We start from the raw sequence: 16,444 nt of genomic DNA on the forward strand, positions 1-16,444 counted from the left end.
TAAGAGGAACAAGGAGAAGCAACATAAGATAAAGGGTACAATACAAGGGGGATGAAGGAGCTGTAGGAGTTTGGGGGGGTATATGTGGGCATATCATTGAAAATGTCAGGACAGGTTGAGAAAGCGGTGAATACAGCTTATAGTGGCATGAAGTAGAAAAGCAAGGAAGCTATGATAAATCTACATAAAATTCTAGTTGGGCCTCCAATGAAGTATTGAATCCAATTTGAGAAACCATGCTTTGGGAAGAATGAGTAGACATCGAAGACGGTATAGAAAAAATTCCTGAGAATGGTTCCGGGGTGATAATTTGTGGATGAATCAAGGAAATTGGAACTGTTCTTAGAGAAGATTAAAAGCATAGAGTTGGTCGAATTATTGAGAATGGTAGGAGGTCTGGACAGTGTTGATGTGGAGAAACAGTTCCCTTTGCTGGAAAGGTTGAGCACCTCAGGACACCAATTTAAGGTAAAGGTGAATGCCAAAAGAAGATACAGCAACATGAGAATCCTTTCTACATCGTGAGTAATAAGGATCTGGAATGCAATGCTTGAAACCAGGGTGGAGGCAGATTCAACCAAGAGAATTGGATAGTTATCAAAAAATAAAAATTGCAGGCTATGGGGATAAGGTGGGGCTAGATTAGTTGCTCTGATCTGTCAAAGCTCTTTAGGAATATAGAACGAGAGATCTAGACGTGCAGGTTCACAATCTTTGAAAGTGGCAACACAAGTGGACAAGGTAGTCAAGAAAGCATACAGAATCCTTGCCTTCATTGGACAGGGCATAGAGTATAAAAACTGGCATGTCATGCTACAGTTGTATAGAATCTTGATAAGGCCGTACTTGGAATATTGTGCACAATCTGGTCCCCATACTACCAGAAGGATGTGGAGCCTTTGCAGAGGATGTTTACCAAGATGTTACCTGGTCTGGCGGGTGTTAGCTATGTGGAGAGGCTGAATAGACTCTGACTGTTTTCATTAGAACGACAGAGGTTGAGGGGTGACCTGGTAGAGGTCTACAAGATTATGAGGGACGTGGATAGAGTGGATGGGCAGGCACTCTTTTCCCAGAGTGGAGAGAGCATTCACTAGGGGGCATAGGTTTAAGGCCCATGGGACAAATTTTAGAGAACACGTGCGAGGCAGGTTTTTTACACAGGGTGGTGACTGCCTGGAATGCGTTGCCAGGGGAGGTTGTGGAAGCAGATACATTAACAGTGTTCAAAAGGCATCTCAACAAATGCATGAATCGGATGGGTATAGAGGGATACGGCACAAGGAAATGTTGAGGGTTTTATCATGACCGGTACAGGCTTGGAGGGCCGAATTCTGTCCCTGTGCTGCATTGTTCTTTGTATTGCATTTGCCTTCCTCACTGCCAATTGAACCTGCATGTCAACCTTAAAGAGAATCCTGAACTAGGACTCTTGAGTCCTTTTGTGCTTCTGATTCCTGAAGCATTTCCCCATTTAGATAATAGTCTGTGCCTCTATTTTTCCTACCAAAGTGCATAATCTCACACTTTTCACAATGTATTCCATCTGCCACTTCTTTGCCCACTCTCCTAGCCTGTCCAAGTCCTTCTGCAGCCTTCCTGCTTCCTCAACACAACCCGGCCATCTACATATCTTTGTATCATCTGTAAACTTAGCAACAATGCCCTCAGCTCATGCTTCCAGATCGTTAATATATATCGTGAATAGCTGCGATCCCAACACTGACCCCTGTAGAACACCATGAATCACTGGCCGCCATTCTGAAAAAGACTCTCTTTACCCCAGTCTCTGCCTTCTGCCAGTCAGCCAATCCTGTATCCATTCCAGGAGCTTGCCCCTGGCACCATGCGCTCTTATCGTATTTAGCAACCTCCTATATAGGCACCTTGTCAGAGGCCTTCTAGAAATCCAAAGAGAGCACGTCCACTGGTTCTCCATTTGTCTAGCTTCCTCGTTACCTTCTCAAAGAATTCTAATCTATTTTTGTCAGGCATGACCTCCCCTTGACGAATCCATGCTGACTCAGTCCTATTTTACCATGCATTTCTAAGTACTCCACAATCTCACCCTTAATGATTCTTAGTAGACTCTAAAATCTTACCAACAACCAAAGTCAAGCTAACCGGCCAATAATTTTCTGTCTTCTGCCTCCCTCTCCTCTTTCTTCCCTCCCCCCCCTCCCTCAAAACAGTGGTGTTACATTAGCCATTTTCCAATCCTTTGGGACCCTCCCTGACTCCAATGATTCCTGACAGATCGCCACCAATGCCGACACAATCTCCTCCTCTATCTCCTTCAGAGATGGGGGTGCAGGTTAGTCAGGGGCTGGTTTAGCTCACAAGGCTAAATCGCTGGCTTTTAAAGCAGACCAAGCAGGCCAGCAGCACGGTTTGATTCCCGTACCAGCCTCCCCGGACAGGCGCCGGAATGTGGCGAGTAGGGGCTTTTCACAGTAACTTCATTGAAGCCTACTCGTGACAATAAGCGATTTCTTTCTATTTCTAGTTATCCACATTCAGACCTTTTCAGTTCCTCTTAATCTCCTTAGTGATGGCCACCTCTACCCCTGACTCTGGTACGCCACTGGTGCCTTCCACTGTGAAGACTGATACAAAGTACCTATTCAGTTGGGTGGCATGGTAGCATAGTGGTTAGCACTATGGCTTCACAGCGCCAGGGTCCCAGGTTCGATTCCCACTTAGGTCACTGTCTGTGCCGAGTCTGCACATTCTCCCCGTGTTTGCGTGGGTTTCCTCCAGGTGCTCCGGTTTCCTCGCACAGTCCGTAGATGTGCAGGTTAGGTGGATTGGCCATGCAAAATTGCCCCTTGTTGTCAAAAAAAAAAAGGTTAGGAGGGGTTATTGGGTTAAAGGGAGAGGGTTGAAGTGAGGGCTTAAGTGGTCGGTGCAGACTCGATGGGCCGAATGTTAGTCTGTATGTTCTGCACTGTATGTTCTATGTTCAGTTCCTCTGCCATTTCTTTGTTCCCTATTACTACTCATCCAGCCTAATTTTCCTTTGGGCCAAAATCCATTCTTGCCTCTATCTTACCTTTTATATATTGGGAAAAATCTCTTGCAATCTTCTTTTATATTACTAGCTGACTTACACTTCTATTTCATCTTCTTACCCTATATTACTTTTTTAGTTGTCCTCTGATTGTTTTTAAAGGCTTCGCAATTCTCCTTCCCACTAATCTCGCCACCTTGTATGCTTCTTCCTTTGCTTTCTGCTGTCCCTGACTTCTCATCCGCTATGGTTGTCTTGTCCTCCCCTTAGCATTTTCCTCCTTCTTGGGATGAATTTCTGTTGTGCCTTCTGAATAACCCCCCAAAATCCCTGTTGTTGCTATTCCATTGTCATCCGTGCTATGCTCCCCTTCCAATGAACTCTGGCCAGCTCCTCCCTCATGTCTTCATAGTTAACTTTACTTAATTGCGATGGTCTCCTTCTGTCACTGGGGAGTCGGGCACAGGCGGTTAAAATGAACGTGTTGCCGTGATTTCTGTTTGTTTTCCAGTGCCTGTCGATTTTCCTGCCAAAGGCATTTTTCAGAGATTGAAGGAATGATTACCTCGTTCATATTGGGAGGGAAGGTGGCCAGAGTTAGAAAGGTGCTGCTACAGCAGGGCAGGCAGGCAGGGGGTTTGGGTCTTCCGAACCTGATGTAGTACTACTGGGCGGCGAATGTGGAGAAGGTGCGGAGCTGAGTCAGAGGGGTTGATTGCCAGTGGGTCAGAATTGAGGAGAGTTTGTGCAGGGGTTCGGGATTGAAAGCACTAGCAACAGCGCCGCTCACGATGGCCCTGGGGAAATACTCAGGGAGTCCGGTAATAATAGCTTCATTGAGAATTTGGAGGCAGTTTCGCCAACACTTCGGGTTGGGGGCAGGGTCAAGGGAAATGCTGATTCGGGGGACCATAGATTTGAGCCAGGGAAATGGGATGGAAATTTTCGGAAATGGGAGGAGAAGGGGATTAAGACACTGAAAGATTTGTTTCTTCGGGGCCGGTTTGCAGGATTGAAGGAGCTGGAAGCGACGTATGGACTTGAGCAGGGGGAAATGTTTAGATACATGCAGGTTTGAGATTTTGCCAGATAGGAGATACAGTGCTTCCTGGTGGAGCCGGCCTCCACATTGCTGGAGGAGGTGCTGACAACAGGGGGACTGGAGAAGGGGGTAATGTCAGTGGTTTACAGAGCTTTTTGAAAGAGGAAAAGGCGCCACTGGAAGGGATCAAAGCAAAGTGGGAGGAAGAGTTGGGAGAGCTTATAGAGGAGGGGTTCTGGTGTGAGGCGCTCCGGAGAGTAAATGCCTCCACCTCGTCTGCGAGGTTGGGGCTGATACAGCTGAAGGTGGTATATAGAGCACACCTCACGAGGGCGAGGATGAGCTGATTCTTTGAAGGAGTAGAGTATGTGTGAATGTTGTGGGGGGTGCTGCTCGCGTTCATATGCTTTGGTCTTGTCCAAAGCTGGAGGATTACTGAAATGAGGTTTTTAGGGTAATTTCTAAAGTGGTGCACGTGAAACTGGACCCGGGCCCCCGGGTGGCCATATTCGGGGTGTCGGACCTGCTTGGGTTGGAAATGGGTGCCGAGGTAAATGTTGAAATCTTCGCCTCGTTGATCACCCAAAGGCGGCTCCTGATGGGATGGAGAGCAAGAATTCTAACCCCCCTATCCTGTTTCTATCAAGTTTGTAATTGATTTTGTACTTTTTTGTGATACATTACATTTTAAGAAATATTACTGGTTGGATCTTGTCAGATGAGTAATCACTTTTGCACTCGAGTCTTTGGACCACTTTAATGAATTTCAAAGAAGTATTTCCTCTCATCAAGGGGTCAACTTTATTTATTTTTTTTAATTAACAGGAGACACTATTCTTACTGTTAAAAAGTCTTTGGAAAACAAAGAGTTGACGAGGCAACACCTTCGTGACCAACTAGATGAAGTTGAGAAAGAGACAAGGGCTAAACTCCAGGAGATAGATGTCTTCAATAATCAGTTGAAGGTAAAACTGAGCTTTTATTTATTTTCTTCATGCCCATCTTAAAAAGCTGGCCACTGCACGCGCTCCTTGAACAAGCGCAGTTTGGGGGATGACTGTCAAATAAATTCCATGCTCTTTCCCTGGATTCCATGCTTTGGTCATGTTCAGCACCAATATCTCTTCCTTTTGGTGATTCTTCACGCAGTTCAATTAAGAATTGGTAAATTACACTTGATTATAAAAGGTGAGTCAGAGCAATGTGCCAGGGACTAAAATGTACGAAGTATTAACTTCTTACAGTTTGAATTTGTCTCCTGAAGAGTGTTTTTTGATTACATGCAGCTCCCAGTCTCTCACGTTCGCCATTCATTCTGACAGTTCCATTTCTTTTCAGCAGATTCACCATGACTCTTACAGCCATTATTCCTGTTTTGTATTTCTTTTCCTTGTTTCAATCATTTTTAGTTCCTATAGATCTGTTGTGAATTATCACTTCCTGATGGAAGAAGAATGCGATAGAATGGTTACAGCACAGAAGGAGGCCATTCAGTCTATTGTGCTGTGCTGGCTCTCCGAAAGAGCAATTAACCTGGTGTTAATCCCCTACTTTCTCCTGATGGCCTTGTGCGGTCTTCCTTATCCGATATATTGAAGTAATGATCTGAATTCAAATTAAATCCGCTTACTCCTTAAGTAAGGTGCTCTTTCCAAGGGCCAGTGCAGACTTGATGGGCTGAATGGCCTCCTCCTGCACTGTAAATTCTCTAATGAAGTCATAAGTAAAATTGGATCCCTTTTTGGCCAATTAGATTGTTAAATCGCAGTTGCTGAAATATTGCAAAATGATAGCATCGTTTTTACCTTTCGCGTTGGGTAAACTACTGTGAATGTGATTTACTGACAGTAAATTTACACAATTTCCATCTATTGCCAGTCTTGTTACAAAGTATAGATTTGTGCACTGATGGCGATATTACATGCTGAGTAACATGCAGATAAATGATGTGGTCTCAAAGTTGTGTGTGGCTGAACCTGATCATTTTTAAAGATGTGTACTTTAACATAGTTCTGCTTCATCTGATTTAACTCAGCAACTTGCGTAACCTTACTGAGCTATTGGAGGAGCTGGGAGCAATCACTGATTCAAGAGTACTTGTGTCGCTATTCCACTATTTGTAGTATTTAAGTGCCATGTAGCTATTTCAATAAACTGGTTATGGAGAGAATGTTAGCAATTAGATTTACTCTTAAACCTAACCCGGAACACTTGGAGAAGGGAGCATATGGTGCAAAAGGATTGCAAGTGCAGAATTACCCAATATGGTGGCGGGTGTGGAACTCCGAGCATTTGCTGTAGCAGACATTGGAAGGATTGGAAAGGGTGCAAAGGAGATTTACTAGGATGCTGCCTGGTTTGCAGGATAGGTCTTATGAGGAAAGGTTGAGGGAGCTAGGGCTTTTCTCTTTGGAGCGAAGGAGGATGAGAGGCGACTTAATAGAGGTTAATAAGATGATGAGGGGGATAGATAGAGTGGACGTTCAGAGACTATTTCCTCGGGTGGCTATAGCTGTTACAAGGGGGCATAATTATAAGGTTCATGGTGGGAGATATTGGAGGGATGTCCGAGGTAGGTCCTTTACTCCGAGAGTGGTTAGGCTATGGAATGAACTGCCTGCTGTGATAGTGGAGTCGGACACTTTAGGAACTTTCAAGCGGTTATTGGATAGGCACATGGAGCACACCAGAATGACGGAGTGGGATAGCTTGATATTGGTTTCGGACAATGCTCGGCACAACATCGAGGGCCGAAGGGCCTGTTCTGTGCTTGCAGCAGACATGGAAGAACTGTTGCAAATAAGCTGAAAGCTGTTTCTGTACCTAATTTTTCTGAAGTGTTTACTGCAGCCCAATCACATACCGTTGCTGCACAGTTCCCTCAACAGTTGCTGGGTTAAAATCCTGGAGACTCCCTCTCTCAGAGCACTGGGTGTACCTACACCAGATGGGCTGCAGAGGTCAACACCACCTTCTCGGGGGCAATTGGGGATGGGCAAAAAATGTTGACATGATGATAGGCACATTCCATGAATGGATTTTTAAAAAAGGGATTATAAATCATCGATTTGTTGAACTCTACTACACAATCCACTGATTTACAGTTCTTTGGGCTGAAAGGCAAGTTAGAACAGTGCAACAGTATCATAGTTCAAAATTAGAAATATACATTGGTCCATCAACATCTGGGTTGCATTTTGAGTGGTAATTTCCTTTTTGGTATTTTTTTAAAAAAGTATTTTTATTGGCATTTTCAATTTTACATAGTGAAACTTTTGCGTCCGATATTTGCAGTTTATACAGTTCTTGTGTACTTACAATCTTTCTTGATGTATCTTCTCTCCTCTTCCCTCCCACCTCCTCCCCCCCCCCCCCCCCCCCCCCCCGTCCCTTCCTTGGTATCCCCCCTCTTTCGCTCTGGATGTTCTATCACTAAGTTCCTGATTTCCCCCCCCCTGCCCTGCTGTGGTTTTTGTTGCCAGACTTGTGGGTTTGGGGATCAGGACCTCTTCCCTCCTCCAGGCTTCTTCCTGTGGTTCCCTTAAGTTTCCTACTTTCCTCACCCCCCCCCCCCCCCCTTCCCTTTTTGTACCTCTTAGTGTCTTTTTGTTTGCTCTCACCCGTCTCTCCCTATTTCCGTCTTTCCCTCATCGCTGTTGGCCTGGAACAGGCCGACAAGTTGCCCCAATGCTTTGAGGAAGCCGTCTTCCGACCCTCTGATTGTGTACTTGATTTTGTCCAGATGGAGGGATTCCGCCAGGTCTGCCAGCCAGTCTGCAGCTGTGGGTGGTGCTGCTGATGGTCAGCCGAGCAGGATTATCCAGCGTGCGATTAGAGAAGCACAGACCTCTTCCCCATGTGTAGCTCTGGCTGTTCTGATACCCCAAAAATTGCCACTTTCGGGCACGGCTCCACCCCCATCCCCACAATCTTTGACATTATTTACTACAAGTCTGGGCAAGCCAGTACACGTGGGTGTGGTTGACCAGGCCTCCCTTGCACCGTTGACCTTTATCTTCCACATCCGCGAAGAACCTGTTCATTCGGGTTCCGATTAGGTCCACTCTGTGCACCACTTTAAATGGCATGAGGCTGAGCCTTGCACAGGAGGTGAAGTTGGCTCTGCTCAGTGCTGTGCACCAGAGTGCCCAGCCCACTTCGGTCCCCAGTTTGTCCCCCAATTTTCGTCTGGCTTTGTCCAGTGGCAGTCTCTCCCTGTCCAGTAGCTGTGCATAGATTGTCCCAGTTTTCCACCCCCCTTCCTTACTGTCCATGTTTAGCAGGTCCTCTAATAATTTGGTTCTCGGGGCCCTGGTGTATCCTATTGTGTACTTGTGGAGAAATTGCTTTACCTGCAGGTGCCTAAATTCCTGTCCTCTTGGTAGTTCCAGGTCTTCCATCAGTTCGCTCAGTGTCGCTAATCTGTCTCCTGTGTAAAAATCACTGACTGTCAGGGTTTCCCCTTCCCCACCCTGTCTCCATTTATTGAAAGTGGTGTCAAGCATGGCTGGTGGGAATTTGTGGTTTTCGCAAATGGGGGTCATCCGATCAGACTGAAATGTTGCCTCATCTTCTTCCATGACTTTAGTGTGGCTTCTACCACTGGGTAGGATGTGTATTTTGTTGGGGGATGGGAGTGCTGCCATGGCGAGTGCCTGGAGGGTCGTTCCCTTGCAGGAAGTCTCCTCCACCTGCACCCATTCTGTGATGGGTTTACATATCCATCCCCTTTCTCTCTCTGCTCTCTGCTCTCTGCTCTCTCTCTCTCTCTCTCTCTGCTCGCGCTCTCTCTCTCTCTCTCTCTCTCTGCTCGCTCTCTCTCTCTGCTCGCTCTCTCTCTCTCTGCTCGCTCTCTCTCTCTGCTCGCTCTCTCTCTCTGCTCGCTCTCTCTCTCTGCTCACGCTCTCTCTCTGCTCGCGCTCTCTCTCTCTCTCTCTCTCTCTCTCTCTGCTCGCTCTCTCTCTCTGCTCGCTCTCTCTCTCTGCTCGCTCTCTCTCTCCGCTCGCTCTCTCTCTCCGCTCGCTCTCTCTCTCCGCTCGCTCTCTCTCTCCGCTCGCTCTCTCTCTCTGCTCGCTCTCTCTCACTGCTCGCTCTCTCTCTCTGCTCGCTCTCTCTCTGCTCGCTCTCTCTCCCTCTGCTCGCTCGCTCTCTCTCCCTCTGCTCTCTCTCTGCTCGCTCGCTCTCTCTCTCTGCTCGCTCTCTCTCTCTGCTCGCTCGCGCTCTCTCTCTGCTCGCTCTCTCTCTCTGCTCGCTCGCTCTCTCTCTCTGCTCGCTCTCTCTCTCTGCTCGCTCTCTCTCTCTGCTCGCTCGCTCTCTCTCTCTCTCTCTCTCTCTCTCTCTCTCTCCTCGCTCTCTTTCTCTCGCTCTCTGCTCGCTCTCTGCTCGCTCTCTGCTCGCTCTCTGCTCGCTCTCTGCTCGCTCTCTGCTCGCTCTCTGCTCGCTCTCTGCTCGCTCTCTGCTCGCTCTCTGCTCGCTCGCTCTCTCTCTCTCTCTCTCTCTCTCTCTCTCTCTCTCGCTCTTGCTCACTCTCTCTCTCTCTGCTCACTCTCTCTCTCTGCTCACCCTCTCTCTCTGCTCACTCTCTCTCTTTGCTCACTCTCTCTCTCTCTCTCTCTCTGCTCACTCTCTATCTCTCTCTCTGCTCGCCCTCTCTCTCTCTCTCTCTCTCTCTCGCTCTTGCTCACTCTCTCTCTCTCTGCTCACTCTCTCTCTCTGCTCACCCTCTCTCTCTGCTCACTCTCTCTCTTTGCTCACTCTCTCTCTATCTCTCTCTCTGCTCGCCCCTCTCTCTCTCTCTCTCTCTCTCTCTCTGCTCGCGCTCGCTCTCTCTCTCTCTCTCTCTCTCTCTCTCTCTCTGCTCACTGTCTCTCTCTGCTCGCCCTCTCTCTCTCTCTCTCTCTCTGCTCACTCTCTATCTCTCTCTCTCTCTCTGCTCGCCCTCTCTCTCTCTCTGCTCGCTCTCTCTCTCTGCTCCCGCTCTCTCCCTCTCTCTCTGCCGTACCTGCCCAGTGGTAGTATTGTAGATTTGGTAGTGCCAGGCCGCCTGTGACTTTTCTTCTCTGCAATGTTGATTTGGGGATTCTTGGATTCTTCCCCGCCCCCCCCCCCCCCCCCCCCCCCCCCCCCCCCCCCTCCCCTTGCGCGTGCACACACACCCCCACCTACACACACAAACAGCATTATTATTTTATCTCTGCCGTGGAAGGAGGCCTTAGGGGATGAAGATCTCTGTTGGTCCTTTTTAACTTCCTCCGCCAGGCTGGCCAGATTCTGCTTGTGGATCCGTATCCAGTCCAGGGCTATCTGCATTTCCAGATAGTGGAATTTGTTTTGGGCTAGTTTGAATGGAAGTCCCTCCAGCTCCGTCCCTCTCCCATCTTTTAACATATTTAATGAAAAAACGTTCCCTGGATTTAACTTGCAACCTTGTATTGCATGCAAGACAAACAGATTAATTTTAATATTGAGAATGAACCACTAGTTAGGATTTGGTCACTAAAATTAGTTGTCAAAACCATTTTGTCAAAGGTTGTTGGGTGATAAATTCAAGTGTGTTCACAGCTAACAGCTACAAAATGGTGATATCAGTGATAAGGGTACTTTGACACCTAGCTGACTGATTTAAAATGTAAAGCGTGTTTGTGCCATGTGTTTGAAAAATATGTAATTGTACCACTTTTCGAGTAACCAGCTATTATAGAATTTAATGCTGTTGATAGTGCTAATTTACTCTGAATTAAAAGTCTGCTGTGTAGTTATTATTTTGCCTTGTTGGAGTCTGTCTTGCTTCAGATGCTTTGTTTTTTTTTTGTTAAATCTGAGCATTTCTTTCTTCCAGTCTGTGGCTGTGGACGATGTTTTGCTGCAGTGCCTGGGCTTCCTCCTGTGCTGCGTGAACCACTTAGACTTCTTTTTAAAGGTTTCTTCCCTAAATGTGCTTCTGCACAGCTGTTGAAATGCATTTCTAAATGGAAGTGTAAAATATCTCCTACATGAGTCATCTGCTAGGTACAAACAAGGCTGCAATTTCCTACCAGAAACATCACTTTTAAAATGGAGCCAAAGGTTAAGAATTTCAGCAATATTATTTTCAGATATCTGATTGTAAATACTATGTATATGGATTGAGGGTAGTGAGAGGTTTTCAGAATATCTAGAAATGCACATTAATCTCATCTGATGGCTTGTAACGTCTTTATATTTTTATTTATTTGGAACTCAATTAGGGTTGTGCAGAAATCCCTGGAAGTTATCAAACTTGGTTCGATACTGTCTTGCAGGAAAGTCCATTTAAGGTGTCCTAAATCTTTTCGGCTGTACGAAGTATTAACAATGCCGATTTCAAGACCGTACCTTAACACGGTACCATTATTTGATCAGTTGCTTTTTTAAGTCATTCAAACGTAATAATTTATACATCTGTGCAACAAATTCCCCCTCCATTTCTGAATGCATTGAGCCGTGCTCAGATATGTATAACTCCACAAGCACCTCCTGCCATCTGATTTTCTTGCCATCTATGATCATTTGTGTGTAAGCTTAGACAGAAGTGGAAGGGGGGGGAAAGAGAAACCTAGTTTTTATAGTCCCATTCATGACCTCAGCATTCCAAGTGTTTCCCAGCCACAGATCTTTTGAAGTGTATTCATAAATGTTACGTAGGAAAATGCAGCAACCAATATGAACACAGTAAGGCCCCAAACAGTAATGAGTTAAATGACAAGATAATCTCTGGTGATAATGTAAAGCAGCACAAAACCATCTTTGAACAATGCCACGGGCTGTTTTATGTCGGCTTTCCAGTGGGGCATCAGATTCATGTCCTTTCCAAAAAAATGTTAACACTGATGATGTATCATTCTCTCAGTACTGCACTTAAGAGTCAGTTATCCTCCAGTCTTTGGAATGGGGCTCAAGTTGATGGCCACTTGAATCAGAGACAAGAGTGCTACCATTGAGCTACAGCTAACAACAAAGAAAGCACAGACATGGATTGCCCCTTTGTTAACAAATGTGTGCATATAGATTTAATTATTTTCCATTTCCCTAGTCCAAAGACACATCACCCTGCTGACAGGCTCTTGTGCTTTCTGGTGTTTCTGGCTTAATTTCACACTGAGCACTGTGAGATAGCTGGAGGGGTGGGCTCCTATGCAACATTTGCAATTTGGATTTTCGTCTTTTTCTCCCACAGCCTATACAGATTTGAAGAATGACAGCCAATGAAATTGAATTTAGAGACAAGTAAAATCACAAAATGAACGTACTACAAAAAAAAGAAAGTTAGATTGTTAATGCAGAGCCTAAAACAGTTGAATCATAGTGACAGAAAATACCAGAAACTCCCTGCTACTTTTAGTCTTCACCTGCCTTACCTTGTACTTCAGGTAAGCAATCTCCTGCATTTGATTGGCAGTCTTCAATTATATACCTTGACTGTTGAAGCTCAGGATTAAAAGCAGCATAAGCTGCTGGTACCGCAATTAGCACCGTTGCCCACATTTCCTAGTTTTTCAGTTTGGGAGACACGTTAGCACAGTGGTTAGCACTGATGCTTCACAGCACCAGGATCCCATGTTCGATTCCGGCTTGGGTCACTCGCTGTGCGGAGTCTGCACATTTTCCTCCTGTCTGCGTGGGTTTTCCCCCCACTAAGTCCTGAAAGACGTGCTGTAGAGTGAATTGGACATTCTAAATTCTCCCTCTGTGTACCCAAGCAGGTGCTGGAATGTGGCGACTAGGGGTTTTCACAGTAACTTCATTGCAATGTTTAATGTAAGCTTCCTTGTGACGCTGCCAAAATATAACTTTTCTGTGCTCACATTTGTACTTTGTGCGCATTCTATTTGTAAATTTAACTTCTGGCAGCTCCTCTGACAGCAGTAAGCTGTAGCATTATTAAGGTCCCAGCTTCAATTCCTTGTCAGTGTTCAGCTTTCTGATCTCATTTGGGCCATTAAATTACTCTTAGTGGAGTGAGAAAATCACCCATGATTCCTACTCTTGAATACTATCCAGCGACCTCTGCTGGAGACATAGACAAACCTCAGCCTGACTTTGCCCTCAAGGTTGTGTAGCCTGCTGAATAAATAACCATTGTCTAGGCTTCTGCATGAGACAATGACGTTGGGAGATGAGGACAAAAATGGAAACAAAATTTATTCTAGTTAGCAACAATGTAATTGAGTAACCAGCATTGGTGTTTCAATCTTTTCAGTGTTGGTTATTGTTGATCTCATGGTGCCATATCAGCTTACTCTTCCGTGCAGTACTTAAAAGATTTAATTCAGGTCTGTGGATAAACCTGAATTTTCGATTTAGAAATGCACAGTTCAAGTAGTATTTAGTTTTAAATGTTAGCATTGAAGTGTGTACAGAATTTCGATCATGGCCTTTTAATTCATTTATCAATGTTCATAATTTGTGCTCAGCTGGGCAGCATGGTGGCGCAGTGGTTAGCACTGCTGCCTCACGGTGCTGAGGACTCTGGTTTGATCCCGGCCCCGGGTCACTGTCCATGTGGCGTTTGTACATTTTCCCCGTGTCTGCGTGGGTCTCACCCTCACAACCCAAAGATATGCAGGATAGGTGGATTGGCCACGCTAAATTTCCCCTTAATTGGAACAAAGGAATTGGTATAGCCTTCTAATAAACTAAACATGAAAGAAATGTATTGGCTGTGCATAAGTGCTGTTGAAGTGAAAGCCATTTTAAGCTACTATATTGATTTTGCCTCATCAGGTGCTCTTCACTGTGCCTTTACTCTTGCCCTTTGTTCCTTGGTCCTTTCTTAGATAGACCACTGACACTAACACCCGAACTTTGTTGGTTAATCTGCTGACAATGCAGCAGTTTAGTCACTAGATCTTGCTTCTTTCCAGGCTCCTATCCAGCAGCATTCTCTAAGTTTTTACAATAGCTTCAGGATGGACATTAAGTAGCATCAAAAAATGTAAACCATATTTTTCGGGTCCAAGATATTTTGGAACCTCATTACAATTCCACCATACGCTGATAATTCAGCTAGCTACTTTTGAGAGAATTTGTAATGGCCACACTAGGGGATTTGGGGGGGGGAAAAAGCTAAATCAGCTAAATTTTCCTTCAGTCTTTCCCAGAAAGCTAGCATATTTTCTGAAGGGCAGAAAAGATTCAATTCCTCAGAAGATATTTATTGCACATTTCAGTGACCATAGTTTGCAAGCATTTCAGAGGGATTAATTTTAATTTTGTTCCAATTGTTGAATTGTCATTCAAGCTTGCATTTCCTGCACTTGACATCACTGTTGAATGATCAGGAGTACCATCATCGTTCATAACGTAAAGGGAAAGGGCAAGTTTTTCAATTAAGAAGTATTGTGTTTAATGCCCCTCTACAATCCCCCTCCACGTAGATAGTTTATTTATGGCTCGAAGTCACAGGAAATCTCTCAATCTGGCATTTTCCTTCTAGTGTCATTTGTAACCGTTGATGTTGGGTGAAGAAACATGAAAACAGGGCAGGGAATTTTGCCTACCTGTCCAATTAACTGTAAACAAGTACTGTTAAGGACGGAAAGGCTGCTTATTTCCATTGCTCCTTGTGGAACCATACACCAGGCCTTGTCTTTATTCTGCTGCACAGCTCCTTGGAAATTAAAACATTCCAGCTTTATGAAAGTGGGAAAAGAATTGCGGAGTGCATGTAGAAAATGGGGAGAAAAAAGAACTCTTGAGCATTAACCTCTTTTGAATGTGTATAATGTTGAACTTGAAATGTATGAGGAATTTTGGCAAGAAAATCGTTTGACCTTGTATTGTTTGCTCTTTAATCACTTGATATTTTCTTCTTCCTTCCATACTTCCCAGCCCCCTACAGTTTTTTTTTGTAAGTTTGAAAGAAGTTCCTCCTGTGATGATGTTGTTCAGTAACTATAGCACTATCAGCTCCCTTGTTTGAAGTATGCACATGTGTTGCTTGTATATTGGCCATTGCAGCGAATGGAGTGGCATTTTGCAGTTTCAAATACTTACACACTTTGCTTATGCTACTTGCAATCCTTTGGTGCTGCATGCGTTCAATATTTTCAACATTTAAAAAATAGCTTTTATGCATTAAACGTTTGAATTTGTCAAAATTATTTTTAAGCAAGAACATTTTTTTTAAAAAGCTATTATCTTTTCTTTGCCTTCAAAGGCACTTCTGCTTAAAAAGTTTCACTGCATGATTTCAATCCTTTCACAATGGTTCTCATGGCTATTTGAACCATAACATTCTCCAAGTTGAGGCCGTAGGAAACCAATCCTTTTGCTGATGGCAATATAGTTGCAAACATTTGGATTTGGATTGTTTAACTTGTGTCACCGGTATATTCCATTACCCACTTCTAATGTACAAATAGCCATGTTTTTAATCTACTCTTACCTTGGCTTCAGGCGGTTGACTTGCCTCAGTTTAGAAAGTTGGCATCTAATTACAAGTATTGTTTTTCTCCTAGGGCTCATGCATACTATACTAACACTTTGCAATATTTTCTTTCATGCCATTGGGATAAGGTACTGTGTATGTCACCTGGTGTGGCCTGTTAATGCAGTAGTGCAATTGAGAAAGAATATCTTGATCCAATTTTGTTTCCCAACTCATCGGCTTGTTTAGGCAGGTGTTTGAGATATCTCCAGTTGAGTGCTTCACGGTTGACTTTCTAATTTTTAAAAAATGATGTCTTTACGCTGCACATCTTTGCCCTCTTGTAGGAACTGAGAGAAATTCATAGCCGACAGCAATTGCAGCGACAGAAGGAAGCCGAACTTGAAAAGCAAAAGCTGAAGGAACAAGAGCGGAGGACAACAGAACTTGAAAGACAATATGAGAAAGAAGCTGCCCAGAGGTATTTCAATTTTATTCACTTTGTAGTTTCCAAGCTTCTGGAAAGCATTATTAGCATCACAAAGGTGATGAGGCATTTATTGCTAGCTATCAAGATCAGTAACTGATTTTGCTGCTATTTTTTTCGGCTATCCTTTAACCATATCCCTCATCTCTTAAACCCAGGGGGGTGGAGGGTTTATGTTCTCTTTTGCCTCCTGTATTTCTTGCTGCCCCCTTCCCTGCCTCTTCTGTAGTGAAGGATGTGAGCCATGCATTAGTTTCCAGACTATCATCCATGTTGAACTTGTCTTGAAGGTGTGCATAATCTGTGTACTATTAGAGAAATGTTCATTGGTGAAATGCATGGAGTCAGTCGAAGTAATGCAATTATGGCTTAGGAATTGTCCTTTTTGTTTTAAAGAAAGACACCAGTCATTCCTGGTTGGACCTCAAGACGCTCTCCCTCTTTCCCCTCTTCCCTCCGTGCCTAGAAAATAACAATGTCAAGGTTTCTACATTAATATCAGCCACTTAGACAAGGTAC

General features: G+C 44.7%; 1 protein-coding gene across 3 annotated transcripts in view; it reads left to right on the forward strand.

Moving 5' to 3' along the window:
- Positions 1 to 16,444, forward strand: part of itsn1 (intersectin 1 (SH3 domain protein)) — a 204,789-nt gene that overhangs the window by 89,347 nt on the left and 98,998 nt on the right. For all 3 annotated transcript variants that reach the window (XM_038801596.1, XM_038801593.1, XM_038801594.1), the window contains exons 16-17: positions 4,878 to 5,017; positions 15,786 to 15,919. In XM_038801596.1, the coding sequence (XP_038657524.1) occupies positions 4,878 to 5,017; positions 15,786 to 15,919 (274 nt within the window). The remainder of the gene's footprint in view (positions 1 to 4,877; positions 5,018 to 15,785; positions 15,920 to 16,444) is intronic.

This window comes from Scyliorhinus canicula, chromosome 7, assembly GCF_902713615.1.
Source record: "Scyliorhinus canicula chromosome 7, sScyCan1.1, whole genome shotgun sequence".
Classification (NCBI taxonomy): domain Eukaryota; kingdom Metazoa; phylum Chordata; class Chondrichthyes; order Carcharhiniformes; family Scyliorhinidae; genus Scyliorhinus; species Scyliorhinus canicula.